The sequence below is a fragment of the Cyprinus carpio genome, chromosome A15, assembly GCF_018340385.1.
Source record: "Cyprinus carpio isolate SPL01 chromosome A15, ASM1834038v1, whole genome shotgun sequence".
NCBI classification, from domain to species: Eukaryota; Metazoa; Chordata; class Actinopteri; order Cypriniformes; family Cyprinidae; genus Cyprinus; species Cyprinus carpio.
This window is the reverse complement of record NC_056586.1, coordinates 26075121-26096195: the sequence shown is the minus strand read 5'-3', so window position 1 is coordinate 26096195 and position 21075 is coordinate 26075121. Positions and strand designations below refer to the sequence as shown.

At 35.0% G+C, this 21075-nt stretch overlaps 1 protein-coding gene across 1 annotated transcript in view; it reads left to right on the top strand.

Moving 5' to 3' along the window:
- The window catches only part of LOC109104470 (protocadherin Fat 3-like), a 135234-nt gene extending 115727 nt beyond the window's left edge, over nt 1-19507 (top strand). The window contains 9 exon segments of the mRNA XM_042771611.1: nt 622-756; nt 950-1107; nt 1228-1696; nt 3003-3156; nt 6035-6708; nt 10648-10758; nt 12496-12555; nt 15270-15305; nt 17379-19507. Coding sequence (XP_042627545.1) covers nt 622-756; nt 950-1107; nt 1228-1696; nt 3003-3156; nt 6035-6708; nt 10648-10758; nt 12496-12555; nt 15270-15305; nt 17379-17887 — 2306 coding nt within the window. The 3' untranslated portion in view covers nt 17888-19507.
- The last annotated feature ends 1568 nt before the right edge of the window (nt 19508-21075 follow it).

Below are 21075 nucleotides of genomic sequence, written 5' to 3'. Positions count from 1 at the left end.
AATTAAACCTTAACAAACCATGATTTCTGCTTATAAATGTGAAACACATGGTTTGGAAAAAATAATAGTGGCCATTGTGGCCTGTTGGTTGGACAAATACTATTAATCTGTAGAAATGTTGCCAGGTAGGCAAGTGTTACTTTATCAATTACACGGTGCTGTTTGACTGTTCATGAACCATTAAACCATTTCCATAAAAAAAAAAAAAAAAAAAAAAAATGATATTTAAAGAGGGATTTCATGAGGCAGTTTCTAAACAACTCACCATATCATTGTAGCACTGTGTTGATTCTCACTGTATACAAAAGTGGTTTTGACCGCTATCAAAATTACAGGTGTCAAATGTTCGCACAAGGTTAACAGTGGTCTTAACTCCATCTTTAAAAGATGTTAACCCAAAGTGAAGTGCAGTGTGAAAAGCCCTTAATATTAAACATGCAATTACAAAATGACTCTCTTGAATACGGGCCGCGTCCTTGGGCTCAAAAACAGCAGGAATAGAAACATAGTTGTCATTTAAATTAGGAAAAATGTTTGTGGTCAGTGTTATCATAATATTACAGCAGTATAAAAAGAGCCTGTTTGTTTTGCAATAGTAATTTGTTCCTCTCTTTCGCTCAGACGGGAGTTGTTCTGCTGCGTCGGAGGTGTGTGCGGACATGAGATGTCCCGGTGACATGCAGTGTGTGGGAACGGACAGCAGCAGGGGGCCGTACGTGTGCCAGTGTCCGCAGGGCAAACTGGGAGAGTGTGCAGGTATCTTATAACCCCTGTGTGAAAGCTCTTTAAGTGTGATATATAATGTGGCACCTTCTTACAATAAGAGCCGTTTCCTTCTCAGTGACTGATGTTTTGTGTGTGTTTGTGTGTGTGTGTGTGTGTGTGTGTGTGTGTGTGTGTGTGTGTGTGTGTGTGTGTGTGTGTGTGTGTGTGTGTGTGTGTTGTTCAGGACACACCTCTCTGAGCTTCTCTGGTAACAGTTATATCAAGTACAGAGTGACGGATGGAGAGAGGAGTGGAGAGATGAAGTTAGCGCTTCGCATCAGAACGCTGCAGAGCAAAGGAATCATTATGTACACGCGTGCAGATCCGTGTAGTGTGCTGAAGGTACACACCATTAAACACAAACACACCTTTATATGTCCATAGCATACTTTGTTCTAATGACTGTTTAACATAGAAAACAAGTGAAAAAAGTTATGAACAGATCTTTTATGTGACTGACAGATCGAAGAGGGAAAGCTGTGGTTTCAGTTGGATTGTGGCAACAGTCCCAGGAGCATCGGGATCTCCGGCCGTCCGGTCAACGACGGGAACTGGCATCACGTGGTCCTGGAGCTGCGAGGAAACTACAGCAGCCTTTCGCTGGACGACATGTACGTGGAGCGGCGTCTGGCCACGACTAAATACCGACCTCTGGGAGCAGATCTGTCCATTTATTTCGGAGCGCAGGTGTCGCCTCCGGATGCCCGTAGCTTGACCGAAAGGAAGGGTCCGCGGGTCACCAACGGCTTTCAGGGATGTTTAGACTCCGTGGTTCTGAACGACAACGAACTCCCGCTGCAGAACAAGCGCAGCCCGTACGCGGAGGTGGTGGGTCTGACGGATCTCAAGCTGGGGTGTGTTCTCTATCCAGACGCGTGTGCCGCCCAGCCCTGTGTAAACGGAGCCACCTGCGTCAGCCTGCCATCTGGAGGTGTGTGTGTGTGTGTGTGTGTCCAAAACCTGCTTAACTCTCCAGAAATATCTGTTTTCAGGATCGTGCCATGATTCATCTTAATGTTATAATTAATCCTCCTGGTTGCTTCATTTACTCTCCAGTTAATCTGCTTCTGTGATGTAATTACTCGGTTAATAAGCTTTGCTCAGTTTTGGCTTAAGTCAAATCAGCTTGCTTCTGTCTGCCGAGTGAAGCTCTAATTCACATCTACTGCGTCTGATGGAGACCAAATGAGCAATTATGATGATTAAATCAGCGCCTGCTTTCACATACATCTCATCTCATCTTCTGTTCGGCCCCTGTGTTTTCTCTTGCATTTCTTCTTGCATTCGTCTTTCCCCTTCTCTATTCTTCACATCATACTGTCTCTTCTCATGCCGTGTTTTCCTCTCTTCTCTTCTCTTCTCTTCTCTTCTCTTCTCTTCTCTTCTCTTCTCTTCTCTTCTCTTCTCTTCTCTTCTCTTCTCTTCTCTTCAAGTCAACTTTCTACTCTTCTCATCTCATGTCCTTTCTAGTCTCTTCTCTTCTTGTCTCGTCTATTCGAAATCTCATCTTGTTTTTCTTATCTCTTTTCTCTTCTCTTCTCATCTTCTGTTCGGCCCTTGTGTTTTCTCTCGCATCTCTTCTTGCATTCGTCTTTCCCCTTCTCTTATCTTCACATCATATTGTCTCATCTGGTTTTTCTTCTCTCTTTTCTCTTCTCTTCTCATCTTCTGTCCTGGTCTCTTCTTCTGTTCTCCATCTTCTTTTCTCTATTTTCACATCATACAGTCTCATCTCATGTTTTCTTCTAGTCTCTTCCCTTCTCGTCTCATCTATAATTCTCATGTCATCTCTTCTCTTCTCTTTGTCTCTTCTTGTCTTGTTTTTTTTTGTTCTCTTGTTCTTTGCTTCTCATATCTTTTTTCGTACTAGTCTTACTTTTTACTCTTGTGTCTTTTCTTTCTATTATTTTTTTTTTGTATTTTCTTACCTTCTCTTGTCTCTTTTTTTTCTTTTCTTCTGTATATCATCTCGTCTCATCTCTCCTGCCTGACTGTAGTCGTCTCTCTCTCTTTCACTCGTTCCCTGGCTCTGATGAATGGAGCAGTGTGTTGTGGGAGTGCATGTCTGGCAGACGTATCTGTCTGTTGGTTTGTTTTTGTGGGGAGACCTGATAAAGCCAGCGCACTGTTTACTCACTGACATTTTCCACACGACTTCCCACCGGCGTGTGAGCGTGTGTCTGCATGATTGTTTTGCAATTCATTTACAAACCGTCTCTCTTGCATGTGTCTCTCAGGTTATTCCTGCAGTTGCAGTGCTCTGTACACCGGAGGGCGCTGTGAGACCGAGATCAGCGTCTGCTTGCCAAACCCGTGTCAGAACGGCGGCGTGTGTAAACCCATCGGAAACGCTTTCATCTGCAGCTGCAAGAGAGGATACACCGGCGCAACGTCAGTTTACCAGCATTTCAGCTATTTTGGTCTTAACTATTCAGTTTTTGATCCCAAAACATCCCACATGATGGTTTAAAAAAATTATATATTTCTATACTAAATTTGACCCTGGTCCACAAAACCAGTCATAAGGGTCAATTTCTCGAAACTGAGATTTATACATCATCTGAAAGCTGAATAAATTAGCTATCCATTGATGTATGGTTTGTTAGGATAGGACGATATTTTTCTGAGATACAACTGTTTGAAAATCTGGAATCTGAGTGTGCAGAAAAATCTAAATATTGAGAAAATCATCTTTAAAGTTGTCCAAATGAAGTTCTTAGCAATGCATATTAGTAATCAAAAATTATGTTTTGATACATTTACGGTAGGAAATTTACAAAATATCTTCATGGAACCTGATATTTACCTAATATCCTAATGATTTCTGGCATAAAAGAAAAATCGATAATTTCGACCCATACAGTGTTTTTTTGGGTATTGCTAAAAATATACCCCAGAGACTTTAGACTGGTTTTGTGTTCCAGGGTCACAAATGTGAAGAAAAAAAAAGGTTTTCTTTATGTGAATTGTCTAAAAAAATATGAATAGTATTACATATAATAATTATAAAATATATTTATGAATAAATATAAATATATATTTGTGTTATATTCATCTAAAAGATTTATATAGTGAGAGAATATGCACTTATATTTATAAATATATTTTTATTTTTAATGAATGTAATATTTAATATTTTTTAAATATAAATTATTTGTAAAAATGTAATATTATTAGCATAATAATAATAGCAGATGTATATGTATATTCAAATTCATTTTAATAATTGTAGCATAGATACATTTTAAATTATTCAATTTGAACCTGTTGTTAATAAACTATTATTATTATTATTATATTTTAATATTTCATATATTACCAAGTCTATATTCTATCTCTCTCACTCTCTCTATAGATAGATAGACAGATAAATAGATTATTTCATATTTTTAAATAGAATTTATTGTAAAATTGTTCAAAAATGTTATTAGCAAAATAATAATACCAGAGGTATATGTATATTTTAAATGTATAATAATGTTTATAATTTTAGCGTATATTAATAACATTATTCAATAACTATAAAAATAATAATTATTATTATGTTATATCTTATTATATAATAATAATATATTATCATATATTATTGTATTATTTTAATATTTCATATATTAACAGGTCAATATTCTCTCTCTCTCTCTCTCTCTCTCTATCCAAATATTGTGTGATTTTCTTTTAGTTGTACATAATGATGCTGTGTGTGTTTGATGTGGGTAGTCAATTAGATAGATGAACTTAAACTTTCCGAAGTCAAGAGCTGTAAACAGAATTTAATAACCAGCATCTGTTTCATTCTAAAACATGTGCACGAGTCTGTTTGTGTTGGCAGCACACCATGAAAAGCTGGCACAGGCTTAACTCTGACTTTCTTGCCATGTTTGCATACATATTCATACTTACATGTCCTCCTTGTACACTTTTATGCAGTCGGTGTAATGTATCTCTCAGTCGTCATCGCTGAAGGGAACTGTAACGCTATTTGTGGCCACAAGATGGTGCCATCAGTCTGTCTGTATCTGAGCAGCACTGGTCTTTTTAAAGACTGTTTCAAGCCTCTCTCTGCATGGAGGAGATTATACTGCTGCAGTCTCTCTTGGCTTATGCTAATGTACTTCATTACAGACCACAGACACTTTTATTTGGTCTTTTAGCAGTGCTGAGGCGAATACACACAGACATCAGAACACTTTAAACAGGGCCTTTCATGCACCTGCAGCGTGTCTTTAGTCACACTTAGGACACACACACACTTGCTTCACAGGACGTATATGGGCTCAGTGAAGACAACATGAAATAAACATTTATCATCCATTATGCGGCATATTATATTATATAGTGTTATTTAATATATATATATATATATATATATATATATATATATATACTATATATTTCAGTTATTTCAGCTTAATTTATTTCAACAGTTCATTTCTGCTTATTTACTAAAATAACTAAAACTAAATAAACAAAAACTAATAATAAACAAACAAAAAATAAAAACTAAAACTAATAATAAAAATTAATAAAAACTATATAGACATAAAAATAATAAAAATGAGAGCACAAAATAAAATTACTAAAACATGACAAAAACTTTAAAGTGAAAACAGAAAATATAAAAATACAATAAAATGCTAAAAGCTGTTGTAGTATATCAATGATACTAAAATATCTATATAATTTAATCATATACTAAATATAAAAAATATACAGTTATTTTAATTTTGTTGTATTAATATAATATTTTTTCTCATCTGTGTAGTTGTCTCTAAACTTGTTTATAAAGCAGTGAAAGTTGCATTTTGATTAAAGTTTTAAGAAAAAGCCCAGCAATATTTATTATGGGAGTAAACAAATTGATTTCCCGTTGTCTTTAATGACTCTTTGAAACATGACCCAAAAATGGCTGAAAACAAATGTTATTTTGTTTTTTTCTTCTCCTAACCAGTAGTGACAGTGTGCTTGGTTTCCTTGAAATCTCACAGCTCCAAAATCCTTCTCCAAATGTCTAATAAAAATATATTCAGATTGGCTGTTATTGTGTGGTGTCGCCCAGCATTTTCACTTTCACTGTAGACAGACAGGTTACTTTAGGCAGTAAACGTATCCCATCATGCCTGCTTTCAGACACAATGTCAGTTTTTTGTGTCAGACTGATGCATTTCTGCCGAATCACAATAAATTTTACATCAGGCCAAGGACACTAAACTGATGCAGTAAAAACCCAGTGGGCCACAGTAACCAGTGAGTGTTTATGTCTCCTCTGCAGCTGTGAAGAGGACGTGAACGAGTGTGAACGCGAGCTGTGTGAGAACGGCGGCGTGTGCATCAACACTTTCGGCTCGTTCTACTGTAACTGCACGCCGGGTTTCGTGGGAAGCGCTTGTTCCGTTCGTCCCGTGCTTGTTCCGGATATGCAGGCTGGCCACGCCTACGTCGGGAAGGAGGAGCTTATCGGCATCGCCGTCGTGCTCTTCCTCATCCTCACCCTCATCCTCCTATTCATCGCCTTCCGGAAGAAGGTATTCCAGAAGAGCTATTCGCGGAATAACCTTTCCATGATTCAGGATCCGGCTACGGCTGCCCTGCTGCACAAAGCCAACGGGGGGCACTATCCACCGCTACGCTGCGCCATTGGAGAGCCAATCAGCTTGTACATGGAAGGAAGTCTTTCGGGTCCTCCTCAGGTCCCCGTCAGGCCCATGGCATACACGCCGTGTTTTCCCGGAGACACTCGGGGAACCCTGGAAAGACGGCCAGGTGATGGCCGAGGCATGGAGCTGACGGAAATGAGCACTTTCCATCCATCTGAGTCGCCGCGGATACTGGGGGGGACCAACCGGAGGGGCGTGGTCGTGTGCAGCGTGGCGCCAAATTTGCCGCCCATTTCTCCGTGCCGGTCTGACTGTGACTCCCTACGGAAGAGTCCCTGGGAAGAGGAGGGTGAGACATATATCTGTAATATCTTTGTTGTGTTTGTGTGAGTTTCGAGATATTTGAGCGGATTGCAGTGACAATAATTACTCTGTGTTCTTTAATCGCTCCGCTCCGAATCCAGTCCAGGATTTCTGTTTGCAGCTAGAGCACAGCTTAAAGAAATCTCACTCCGATTTCACTCCATAGCAGATTTTCCACCCAGTTACTGCTCCACACATTTATAAATATGATTAGAAGATATTATATGAATGTAATATTAATAGTAGACGAACAATATGTATATTCCAACTTTTAATTTGAAAAAAAAAATAATAATGTCAACATCATTCACATCAAATCATTAATTTTCACATAACTTTTGGTATATTTGATCATTTTCTCTCTAGTACTATTTCCCAAATTCTATTGATATTTTATTAAAAATTAAACAAATTTACCAATATAATATTAAGTCAATATATGATTTTAATATAAACACCAGAAATGATAAATACAATAGTAAAATTGCATGTATAAACAAACTCTTAATTTTGCAGGGTTTTTTATCAATTTAAAAAAATAACCACAAAATTATAAAAAAAAATTATTATTATTGTTATTGTTGTTTAAATTGCTCAGTTGTTTATTAATAATATTCACTAAACATTTTATATTTAATAATTTATTTCCAATAATATATTTCCCAAACTATTTTCCATTAAAATATTTAGAAATATAATTTTATTTCCATATATTAAATTAGTTTAATATTAACAGCTGAATGAAAGTAAGGTTGCATATGTGCTTGTGCAATACATTTTGCATGTATCCATTTTAAAAAAAGAACCCCAAATTAAGAATATTAAAAGAAAAATTATTATTATTATTATTATTTTTTTTTTTTATTATTATTATTATTATTTCAATTTGCTCATTCATCCATCAATTTTTTAGTAGACATTATATTTCCCAATTAATATTTCCCAAATTCCATCTTCTTTTTTCACATTGTTAAAAGTCTGTTTCTGATTGTGTGTGAATTATTGCTGACATCAGCTGCAGATGTTGAAGTGTATGGTGGTTGTGATGGAGTGCTTTGGGAGTGATCTCAGCCAGAACATGCTGACCCTCTGATTAAAAAAAATCAACCGTTTCTCGCTCCAGGCAAAATCTGCATCGCTCACATACGCTGGTGTGTTTGCACAAATATGTTTATGCATGTTTATGTGTTTGCCAGTATGAATTTATCAGACGGCTTTGATCAGTTCATGGCCGCCAACTGTGAAATCCATCTTTCCCTTAACATGTTTTATTTAAATGTCGCATTTAACTACATTTAACCTCATGCAGCTCAGAGATTGGCCGAGATCACTGCTGTTTCACACACTCACACACACGCTCGTATCTCGGTAACCCCCCTGAGGCTTTTTGGCATGCACATTTTGATATTCAGACTCTTAATGAACCTTACGCCAACACAAGCAACTTCATAGCATTCAAACTGTATGCCGATGTATCAATGGTAAAGCGACCTATGACTGTTTTCAGCACAGATAACACAACCTGCTGCCAGATTTCACATTATCAGTGTATGCAGTGGCACTTTTATCTTCTAAAACTCAGCTCCGTTTCCTGCTGTGACAGTTTAGGCAGAAGCGCACAGGATCTGGGGGAAAAGCTTATATTTGTTAAGACTGTTTCCATCTGCAGCTTCCCACTAGATAGGTTCATTTTTCTTTTTATGGTGTTTTCTGTAAATCAAATCAAAATACATTTTCATACGAGGGTTACATATGAGGGTTACAGCCGAAATTCAAAACCGAGCTGCAGGTGGAAACAGTTTTATGCAATAAAAGCTTTTCAGATTTTGCAGCACTGAAATCTTGCTTTTTGTAAACCAAAGTCACTTCATCTGAAAATTACACGGAAATAGAATTGAAATACCTGTCATTAAAGTTCTGTACATCCCTTGCTTATCCATTTATTTAATGTTTTAGAATTTTATTTTGCTATTTGCTACCAATAAGAGTAGTATTTCTAGATCTGATTAATCAATTTTACCCTGTTTAAATCCAGTCTACAAAATCCACAGCACTGTGATTGTGGAAAAACCTATCTTAACAGATTTTTTTTTAGTTTGTGTGTGTGTGTGTGTGTGTGTGTGTGTGTGTGTGTGTGTGTGTGTGTGTGTGTGTGTGTGTTGTGTGTGTGTGTGTGTGTGTGTGTGTGTGTGTGGTTGTGTGGTGAGTTTTTTTTTTGGTTTTTTTTTTAGGTTTTTGGTTTTACAAAACCCTGTTTCTGCCATGAAAAAAAAGACTTTATATCTTACAATTCTGCCTTTTTTTCTACAGGTCAGAGAAGTAAACCCGGAATTGCGAGATGTAAACTCTGAAAAAAGTCAGAATTCGGAGTTTCGATCTTGCAATTCTGAGAATTTGAAATTCCAAAAGAAAAAGAAAAAAGAATTTTGAGATAAAATGTCACAATTATAATTTCACATGTCAGAAACAGGCTTCCATAGTTCATTCCAACATGTTTTGTATTTTTTTTTTGCCTTTTTTTTTTGCATTTTGTTTAAAATGCATTCTTTATTTTATGTATTCTCTGTTGCTTTTTGTTTTGTTTTGTTTTGTTTTTGTTGTATTGTTTTTCTTTTGTTTTCATGTTCTCTTATCCAAGATGACAGCAGATGTATTTCAAATTATTTCTCTGAATCCGAGATAAGGCTTGTTACTCTACAGTTGATTGACAGTGAATCTGTGAATCTCAGAATCTCTCCTGTTCCTGGAACAGAACTTTATTAGGTTTGAACCCAACTTTTATCTTCACTAAAGCCATTATTAAAGGCGGGGTTGGTGATTTGGTTCAAAAAAATGTGTTATTCTGGTTGAAAGTCTCTTCACGTCCTGATAGCAATCATTAAGTTAAGTGGTCTAGAGGTATTTATATGCATTTATATCGTGTGTGGAAGGCGTAGGACAATAAAATGTTCGTCCAAACAAAACGTTCGGTCCAAACATTATGATAAGCTGTCCTGCCTGCCTGTCCTGCATATGTTTTTGGATATCTCTGTGCACCCTGTTTAATTTATTCCTGTGATGCAATGCTGATTTTTTTTTTTTAGCAGCCATTACTCCAGTCTTCTGTGATTTTTCTTCAGGATTTATCAAAATAGAAATCTTTTGTAAAATTATAAATGTATGTCCTTGCACTTTTCATCAGTTGTGTCCTAGCTAGAAAAGTATTCATTTCTTTCAAAAAAGAAAAATTTTTACTGACCCCAACCTTTTGCACTGGCTCTCATTGTAGCAGCCTGGGATCTTAAACATGACTTTATTTCCACAAGGACCAATAATCAGATAGTAACTGGCATTTTTATACATCTGTTGCCATTTTTGTGTGCATGCATCAGGCGATCCGTGAGCGGCCCACGGAAAACATTTCCCTTAAGACTCAATATAAATCTTCACATCAATAAATACTGAGAGGAGAGCAGTTATGGAAGTATGTATATGGGGTACATTTAGTGGAGACGCTGATGACAAAAGCCATTTCTACTCTGGTATTAAATTCTCCCTCATCTGAATCCTCCAAGTCTTTTTACCGCCTATAATTACTTCATTTTTCATTTTCTTACGGTTTGTGGTGTCCCATGTTCAAAACCTCTTAGTTCTTAAAAATCTCCACCTGTGAGACAGTTATGTGCAGCTGTTCTAAGCAGCCGTTTCTGTGACACCATTAGAGGAAATATCAAAGCAGAAATGTCCGGGAAAAGAAAGAAATTAAAAGGCAAACATCAGAGAGAGCACTTCTCGGATACAGAATGGCGTGGAGATTCGCCTACAGCTGTGATTCACAAAACGTGTGTGTGTGTGTGTGTGTGTGTGTGTGTGTGTGTGTGTGTGTGTGTGTGTGTTTACTGTAAGTTAAGCTGTGATTGGTTGACGTCTGGATCTTTGTGTTTAGGTAAAGTGGATTTGCTGGAAGAAGTCACATGTTTCTCTGGCAGTAACAAGGGCAGCAACTCCGAGGTCCAGTCGCTGAGCTCCTTTCAGTCTGATTCCTGTGATGATAACGGTAAGAGTGTGTGTGTGTGTGTTAACTGTTGCTCCTGCTCATCGTGAAAGGATAAAACAACATGCATCTTTCCTCAGGACTCTTCATGCAGTCATCCTCATCGCCAATTTGAAAATTTAGTAAAAATATATATATATTTTTTTTTTAAATTGTTGTGAGAGGTGTGTGTTTGTGTGTGTGTGTGTTTTGCAGGTAAGTCCCTGACCTGATACTCTTTTTCACAAACCGTAATATAGCAAGATATATGTGTAAGGTTTACAATTGGTTCTTCATTCCTGCTTTATTAATTGATTTATTAATCATCATTTAATACCTTATTATTGAACTTGCACTGTGTAAATCATCTCAAAGCGTTTGAGCTATGAGACATGAATGAACCTCAAATCTACAGCAGAGAATCATGGGAATTGTAGTTTGGTCGCACAGACCTGTTGCATTATAATGGGTAAAAGTATTTTCTGGCAAGATTTATTGTTTTATCAACAGGACAGAATGTAAACAAACAAATTCTGTAATCAACATTCACTATTATGATAATATATACCAATTTTTAAAGGTCTACTAATTTTAATATATGTATAATTTCTACTGATACAGATAAAGATTATTTTTGTCTTATGATCAATATGCCAAATTGTTCATTATACTTTAATTATTGCTTTAAATCTGTTAATGACACAAAATAATCATAAATAAGAAGACCATGACCATTAGAACATATGTATGTTAATATTTAAATAATAATAAAATTAATATAAAAAATCTAAAATATGTAATTAAAAATAATAATAAACATATAATGAATATCTCTCCCTTAAACAAGCATGGACATTATTTTAAAAAGTCATACAAACTGATTTTAATTAGTGCTTAAAATCTTGGGCTTACCACACTAAATGATTATACTAGGAAAATTTTAAATGTAAAGAAATTAAGAGTTATTATTAGTATTAAAACTATATATATATATATATATATATATATATATATATATATATATATATATATATATATATATTATATATATATAATTTAATAATAATAAATAGTAACAAATAATTGAAATAATCTCACTTAGGTGTACATGACTGTTATTTAAATATTTAATTAAATGTATTAAATTCAAATATATAATTTATGCAAACATTAAAATAGTAAATCCTGTTGAACGCACAGGTATTGTTGGATGGTATGCTTTTGAAACTCACCAGAAGACATTTATCGGATGACCTTGAAATAAAAAAGTAGCTGGTTAAAAGTGTGAATGTCAGTAAAAAATATTGGTCAAACTGTTTGTCAGTTTGTCTCTACCAGTCGTCTTCTGCCATTATTCTTTAATTGAAACATTTAATTTAAATATGACGTTGTGACTTTAATTTACACTCATCTCGTAAATTTGTGAAAAGATTTGAATGCTGCGTGTGCATGTGTGTGTGTGTGTGTGTGTGTGTGTGTGTGTGTGTGTGTGTGTGTGTGTGTGTGTGTGTGTGTGTGTGTGTTGATCACATCATCACCATCTCTTCTCAGATTTGCTGGAATGATGTCATGCTTGCCTTTCATTGGTCACAGCGAAATTCATCCACAGCCAATCAGGCCACAGAAGCTTTTGCAGTGGACCAACAGTGTTACGGATATTGTGGAGCTGATTTTTCTGTTTGATTGGTCTGCGGCTCAGTTTGGTTCTTGTGCGTGTGTGTGAACATTTCTGACTGGTCTTCATTGCTTTCTCTTTCCAAGCTTCCATAGTGACGGTAATTCGGCTGGTCAATGATGCAGTCGACACGATTGAGAATGAAGGTACTCTTTCCCACCGCTGGACTCTGAACCATCTTCCTTAAAAGTGCTTGAAGACTTATGCACAAACCTTTTAACACACAGCTGAAAAACACTCTCCTTCTTTCTCTCTCTGTCTCGCTTTTTTTTTTTTGCTTACACACATAGAAGTATACATGTAGACCATAGACTGTCACTCAATTAAATAATTAATCATATTGTATGCAAATTAATCATTTGATGTATTTATGATTGATTGCATATCGAAAAGCCCTCAAGTAAAGATAATTAAAATTTTATTTTATGTCCATTTCACATAAATATATATATATATATATATATATATATATATATATATATATAATAAAAAAAATTATAATCATCCAAAATTAGTTTAAATTGACATTTTATATTTTTAATATAAAGATTATTATGATTGCAAACCCTATTGAACTTTTAATCTGCAGTCATTATAATACATACATAATACATTATTTTTTTTATTATTTTTTATTCTGCATTCTCAAAGAGTTTTGTCAGATTTAGCTTTGTTCTTCTCATTTCTTCCCCAAGTTAAGTACACTACAACAGTAACTTTACATTATTAGATACTAAGTGTGTGTGTGTGTGTGTGTGTGTGTGTGTGTGTGTGTGACAGCATTACTCATGAGAAGAAACGTCACCCCAGTCAGCAAGATGATCCAGCAAACACACACGAGTCCCTTCTCAAATTATTTAGCTGACGAACACACCCCAGATCATGTTTTACCCAGAACGGAAGAGCACAAATCTTGCAAACACACACGTTTGAAGTTGTTAAAAAAAGCTTTTCAAGTGCATCTTCAAAGCTAGACATGCTGAAGTAATGTAGGCTGATGAGCTTGACTGAGCTTTTCCACTTTGATTTAGAGATTGTACATTTCACAAACTTTTGAATCTTGAAGCTAGATCATGCTGAGACATCTCAAAACTAATTCATATTTATAATTTTTTTTAAACCATTCCTTCATATTGTCAGAGTGCTCATGGAGTTTTTTTGCATTGGCCGATACAAAGATCTGTTAGTAATAGCATTCTCGTACTGCTCATTTCCTGAGGTGTAATTTGCAGTATTATGTATATACTGTTATAGTATTTATTAATGTTTTTTATTATTATTTTTTTTTGTTTTAGTTTTTGTATTTGTATGTGCTTTTATTTTTATTTTACATTTATATGTAGCTTTAATTTATATTCAGTTTTAGTAATTTTAGTACTGTAAAATTATTTTAAATTTTAAAAGTTTTTAAAATTATTTCTCATGTAATATTCGTTTTATTTCATCCAATATTAATTTTGTCATGTTATGAATTTTTAAATGTTCTTATAGTTGTAATTCAGAGTAACAACACTGCTTTAAAGTGGACAAAAATACTTATATCACCTTTAAAACCTGCTCACAGTGACATATTATACACTTAGTGCTGATGAAACAATTTTTAGGATAAACAATTTTTATGTAAAAGCTAGGTTTATCAAGTCATTTTCAGCCAACTAGCTTATATTTTGTATCTAAGGTCTTTTTTCTTTTGTATTAGTTAAGGATTGCTTTACATGTGTTTTAGAGGATATACTGTACACAATCTGTAAACTGATAATATATTCATACTTAGTCCAGGTTTTGTTCTAATGTGTAGAACAAAGATGTAAATCAAATTTTTTGAATGTAGTATTGTGTGTGTGTGTGTGTGTGTGTGTGTGTGTGTGTGTGTGTGTGTGTGTGAGTGTGTATGTGTGAGTGCTTGACTCTCATTTACTTTTCTTTGTTCATATTTGAATTACATTTGAGTCGTGAGCTTAATCACAGTCAATCAAACTGATGAAGATCAAACATGAGCACTTTAATAAGCTGGGAAGGAATGTACACATTTTTACAGCACCATTCTCTCTCTTTCTGTTTTCACTCTCTCTTATCTCTTACCCTTACAAATATTGGCCATGGTATTCAAAATTTCCCTAATAAACTAGTTACTGCAGTTATTGCAAATTTAAAAAAAAAAAGGATTTTATTTAATAGTGACAATAAACCGCATAAGCAGCTTTTTTAAAATATTTGTGTAGCTTTATATTTATTTTAGTTTTAGTAATTCAAGCTAAAAAGAAACCGTTTAATTTTTAGTTTTAGTAATTTTGTGTTTTTGCTTTATTATTTGTTTATAGCTTTCATTTATATTTATTTTATTTTTAGTCATTTAAACTAAAAGAAATCATGTTTGATTTTTTGTTTGTTTTAGTAATTTTATGTGCTTTTGTCATTGTAGGTTGCTATTTTAATATTTCTATGTAATTTTTATTTTTATTTTAGATTTAGTAATTTTAGTAATTCAAACCGCAAATAAACAGTGTTTAATTTTTAGTTTAAGTTTTAGTAATTTTGTTATGTGCTTTTGTCATTGTTAGTTACCTTTATGTTTCTATGTAGCTTTAATTTTTTTTTTTTTAGACTTATTCATTAAAAAAAAAAAAGTTTCATTTTTGTAAGGGATGCACCAGTATATCACAAAACACGCAGAAAACACAAATGATAGTGTTGTTCACTGAAATAAATGTCAAGTTTGATTTCAAAAACATATCTACATGCAGTGATAGTGCATTTGAGTATGGTATTTGTACACAAGCACGTGGTTAGGATGGGTTTGGTGCTGACCCACAAATCTGTCTCTCTTTCTCTGTCTTCCTGCTTCTTTTCTGCCTGCCAGTGTCCGTTATGGATCAAGGTCAAAACTTCAACAGAGGTGATTCATGTTCTCTCTCCTGCTTTGTTCAGCTAAATCTCCCAGAGTTCTTGCCCTCCTTCCTTTTCAGACTTTGTTCTCTGTCTATTCCTCCCTCTCTCGCTCTCCCTTTCTGTATTGCTGACAAACTGAGCTATTGCATTCTGGGAAATGTCACATCATCCAGCAGCGAGATGCTCTTTGTCGACACGCGCGCACACACACACACACACACACATCAGAGTACATGCAGTCCTCCGTCACCCTTTCCTCTCTTTCTCGTCTGTCTCTTCCCCCGCAGTGCTTCCATTGCTGACTTTGTGTTTTTCTTTTGTTTGATATTGATGTTTTCTGATAGCGAGGTTTAGGCTGTGTACAGTGTGTGTGTTCGTGTGCGTGTGCGTCCCTGCGCTTCTGTGTTTTCATGCATCGCTGCATGCAATCCTCACTCTCATTTATTTTGGTTTGCGTTTTTTGCTGAGTGTTTCGCTTGTGTCAACAATGCGTTACTGACCTCTAAACCTTGACCTCTTGTCCTGACTGTGTCTTCGATCACCTTGCAGGCATGTCCACTCACTACAGCAAGACCTGCATGTGGAGATGTTCAGTGTAATGTTTCTGTCCCAAATACCCAAACAAAAAAATAATGAATCGTGAATGGGCAACCGAGAATTGTTTGAAAAACGTGCCTGTGGCGACATTTCTGAAAAATTTAATTAGTTGCTTCCTGCAGATTCCAAAACACTTTCAAAGTGAAATATCCAGGGAGGGACACTAAAATCGTGTTCAATTTCATTCAAAACCCATGAACATGAATGTGGTAATGTTTTACTATGTTGGTTGTTGTATGAATTGAGGCAGTTCGGAAATGAAATGTCCGATTATATTAGTATCATTGAGATACTATTATAGTTTTTATTAATATTTTGAAATAGCTTTTATCTTGTATATTTTCATTTTATTTAGTTTTATTTATTTTGCTTTGTTTTTATTTTTTATTAGTTTATTCATTTTGATTTCAGTTTTAGTTATATTAGCATTTCATTTCATTTCAATCTAAATGAAAATGAAAATTAATAAGGCAAATAAGGTTTATATATATATATATATATATATATATATATATATATATATATAAATTTCTCATTTTCATTTAGTATTAAATATATAGAGAAAAAGATGGTTTATGGTTTTAGTTAAATGTAAAAATCCTTGTAAGTGGCATAAACATAACCGATAATGTTTACAAAACCAAACATGAGATAAAAACGCATTTGCTGAAGCAACCATGCCATTTTAGCTTACTACTAAAAGCATTTGAACTCTTTTATCATGACTCATGCTCGTACCCAAGACCTCTGCATCAAAAGCACAGTGATTTATCAGGTGTGCTATCGAGCAAGTTTACTACATCAGAAATACCATACATATGTAGCTATTTATGTGATGCCAAAATCAAAATAAATTACACTGTAAAAAAATGGTGTAGAATTTACTTTGAAACAATTTTCACTCTAAAATTGCTAGTAAATTTCACAAATAATTACAAAGAAACTGCATGTAACATTGAATTAAAACATGCATAAAATGCACTCTAATAGTTTTTTTATATATATTTACACCACACACATACACACACAAAAAATAGTTTTATTGTGTAGTTTACAAATCATGCACTACGGTAAAAGTGTTTTGAGGTCATAACATAATATTATACAAGACTTTATTAATCAGTAATCTGACATGTAATCATAATTTGTGTTAGATTAAAAAGTTGTTGGTGTTTTACTGCCACTAGTGCTCATTTCAGCTGGAAACAGCAGTGTATTATATGTATACTTACATATAATTAATTTTTGGGAGTTTTGGAAAGCTTTAATTAGAGGCACGTTTTTCCAATGAGCTTAGGTTGTGAATGGGATGCACTACAGTCTCAACAAATGCACCATTTGGGACAGGGCCAATGTCTAACATGTTAAACCTCCCTTCAGAATGACCAAGCATGCAACCCTACATGATAACGTACCATCGAAGGATCCCCTTAGTTGTTTGCCTACTCGATGTTTACTAACTTCCTGTTTCCTGTTTCTCCAGCATACCACTGGGACACTTCCGATTGGCTGCCGAGTACACGCCTGCCTGACATCGAGGAAGTCCCCACCTATGAGACAGGCGAAGTGGGCGTGGCCTTAGAATCCGACTATTACCTCGGTGGATTCGATATCGACAGCGACTACTCACCGCCTCAGGAGGAGGAGTTTATGTCCCAGGACCAGCTGCCCCCGCCCCTTCCCACTGAGGAATTTGACACCTCACCCGCCAATCAACCTGTGTCCAGGGAGAGCACTCTGAGCGGGGACCGCAAGCCCCGCCCACACTTCCACCCCAGCCAATACCTGCCCCCACATCAGCTGCCACTCGGCTCTACGGGGGAGGAGTTTAGCACTTTTACAGGCAGGGGGGAGCGCCTGTCCATCAACGTCTCCTCCGCCTCTGACGTTTCCTCCATGCCCTGCGGGTTCGAAGACTCTGAGACAGGAGGAAGTTTGGATAGTTTGGAGGACGCGCACATGCATCCACATACACAGCAAACAGAGGTCTGATATGCCACCAGGAACTAAACAAGCAGTTAGTGATGTTAATAGGACGTGTTTTCCCACATAAAAGACACTAAACTCTTGCGTCTGTCAGATGCAGCAGATTCAGTCTGAGGACTGCCGACGCCGCAGACAGACTCTTAGCGCTGCCCTCTGCATGAGCAGCTGAAATATAAAAGCACAGGAAGTGTCTGGAAGTGATGTCATGGGTGGGGCCCATACAATCAAAGCAACAAGAAGCGTCATAGCGAACGGAGACCAATGATCTGTAGATGTGTTTTCAGAAATCACCTGGTGCATTTCATCGTTCCATCCAGTTCCTGATTTGCTCGGTGCTCCCCTTTGAGTGTTTGAAATCAGAATCTGTTCTAAAACCTAGTGAGCCGCCTACCTAGACCATATTATGCTGCCTTCTAAGTTTAAATATTTTTATTTGGAATTTCACAAAATAAAATCCTTTCCGATTAAATTTTTTTAATTATTAATGCAAAAACAAAACTTGCAATTACATACAATACAATGAACAAAATTCTAATAGTAATAGCCAACCAAAATTAAAATTGGAAATTGAGAAAAGAAAAAAAATATTTATTTTTAACACAAAACCATACAGTTTTGTTCAAATACACAAGTTATTCATGCAAAAACAAATAAGGTAGCATTGCACATATACATCCCTGAATTCATTGTAAAAAAAAAAAAAAAACTGATTCAGGATGATAGACAAGTCGAGCATGTCAACTATAAATATATTTAATTCAGTACTGAAAAATATCAATAAAAAAAGTTGTTAAATATAATATACAAATTAGTACATTACGCAATATTTGTGTGTATTGACATATTTTTATTTGTGGTTAGCATCAAACTCTGCTGAAATCAATTGTGAATCGAGACTCACATGAAGAAAAAAATACAGCTAAACCAGCCAAGCTGGTTTAACTGTTCTTCTAGCAAGCATATGTTTAGCTAATGTTTCCCAAATGTCCAAACCCTGTCTAAAACGATCAATAAGGTTCAACTTGGCCACCTTAGGCTGGTTTCAGCAGGGGTGCGCTTTGCATCAAACTGGGCAGTTGAGTTGCTTTCTTTGTAGATTGTTCCAAATCACTCACTTATGAGGGTCCATTTCAGTTTGGATGCCACCTTAGAAGGCAGCTCATTAGGTTTTGGAACAGATCTGTTCTATGTGCACAGGTGGACATGAATATGAAACCGTTTTCTATAAACAGTCAAAAAGCACATGAGTTTTCTGTAGCTTCCCAATTTTTTATTTTTATTTTTAAATGCATTGATTTTTTGCACTAAAACGATAGACGGATACGTTCAGATTTACAGTGGCCCTGTCCAAAATAATCCTGTCATGTCACATTTAAGGCCTTGGATTGGTAGTAGAGTTATCTTTTATGTGAAGCATTAGTCGGATCCTGAATGGCACTATTTTTCAAGCCAATCATTTTAGATGAGTGTTTTAAAGGAACGTAACTTCTGTAACTTACGTCTCCCCTTTTTTGTCTTGTGAAAAAAATCACGATTACATATCAGAAAGCCATAAGCAGAAAGATCATCAATAACGTTTGTGTTCACAGGCACTTACAATGCAAGAATGACACATGCCTGTAGCATGCAGTCCAAAAATCTCCTTCGGTTCTTTGAATCGACCCAAACCAGAGAAAGGAGCGGAATAAGAGAGCGAAGCAATAACGGCAAGTCAGAAAGAGGGAAATGCTGAGAAGTCCTGAAACAGAATACTGAATAAAAGATGCAGGGAAAGAAAATGTAAAGACAGTGAAAATCAATAAAATATAAATCAAAATGAGAACAATGGAGAAAGAAAGAGAGAGAGGCATGATACTGTGGACCAACTTCGGATTGGAAAGGCGTTTTGGCCCGTGGACCAACTGTTGAGACACAGTTGTTTTGGCCCGTTTGGCAGTTTGCAATTGTTTTTTGTAAAAGCTGTAATTTTGACGTCAGTTGTTGTACAGTGTATATAAGTAATTTGTTCAAATGCAGATTTTGTAGATATTGAACTGCAATCATGGAAGGGTTTGTGCATCCTGCGAGCATTTGGTTGCAGATGAAAAGGACAAACACAAACTCACGTACTTTTACTGACATTATTAACAGATGTGCGCATCTTTTTTGCAGCTGTTTTTCACCGCTTTTTACTTTTTCACAATATCAGTTTCTCCGCCCATCTTTTATAATTGTGTTTTTATTTCTATTTCATCATGTTTATATTATAGAAAAGGGAATTACTCTGCTCCTGATGGGTTTTTGCAGGGGGTTTATTTTTATTAATGATTTAATTTCGCCTTTGATTCATATTGTTCTTTTGACTGTGTAAAACAGTATTAAAACATGCTTGTTATACGTGTAAAAATGCTTTCTTCATTCCTGTTTTTTATTTTTATTTTTTTATCAATGCTAAAATTAAAAAAAGAATATTGATCAAACTCATTATCACTTTGAAGTTTGTGGGTGATTTTTTTGAAAGGCAACATGAAATCAAAATTAACTCATCTTTGTTATCATTAGTTAATAAAAATACAATTGTTCATTGTTAGTTCATGTTTGCTAAAGACCATTAAATAATATTAACAGGTACAAGTTTTAATTAGTTAAGATGAATAAATGCTTTAGAATTATTTTTCATAGTTAGTTGATGTTAATTAATGTAGTTAACTAATGTTAACAAATGGAAGCTTTCTTTGAAGTTTTACCAAAATACTTAAAAATTAACTACATTAACAGTAACACATTGCAATAAGGTCCCATTAGTTAATGTTAGTTAACTAACAATCATCATTACATTTATTAATCATTAACATTAGTTAAAAAAAATACAAATATTAATGTTTAGTTCATGTTAGTTCAAGTCCATTAAAATAATATTAACATGCCACTTTTGATTGTAATGTATTAGTAAATTATGAAATTAACAATAAATTTAGAGTGCAATCTAAAATGTAAATAAAGATTTAAAATTAATGCTTTAGAAGTATGTTTCATTGTTCATGTTTACTAACGGAATTCACGTTAACAAATGGAATCTTGTAAAGTGTAAAGTTTCCACTTTTTATGATCTAGTCAAATTCTATTTTATAAAATTAAATCCTGCCTTATATTATATACTGTTATGGAAGGTTAATGTTGTTTCATGTTGTCTTAACACCTAAAAGCATTGCAAA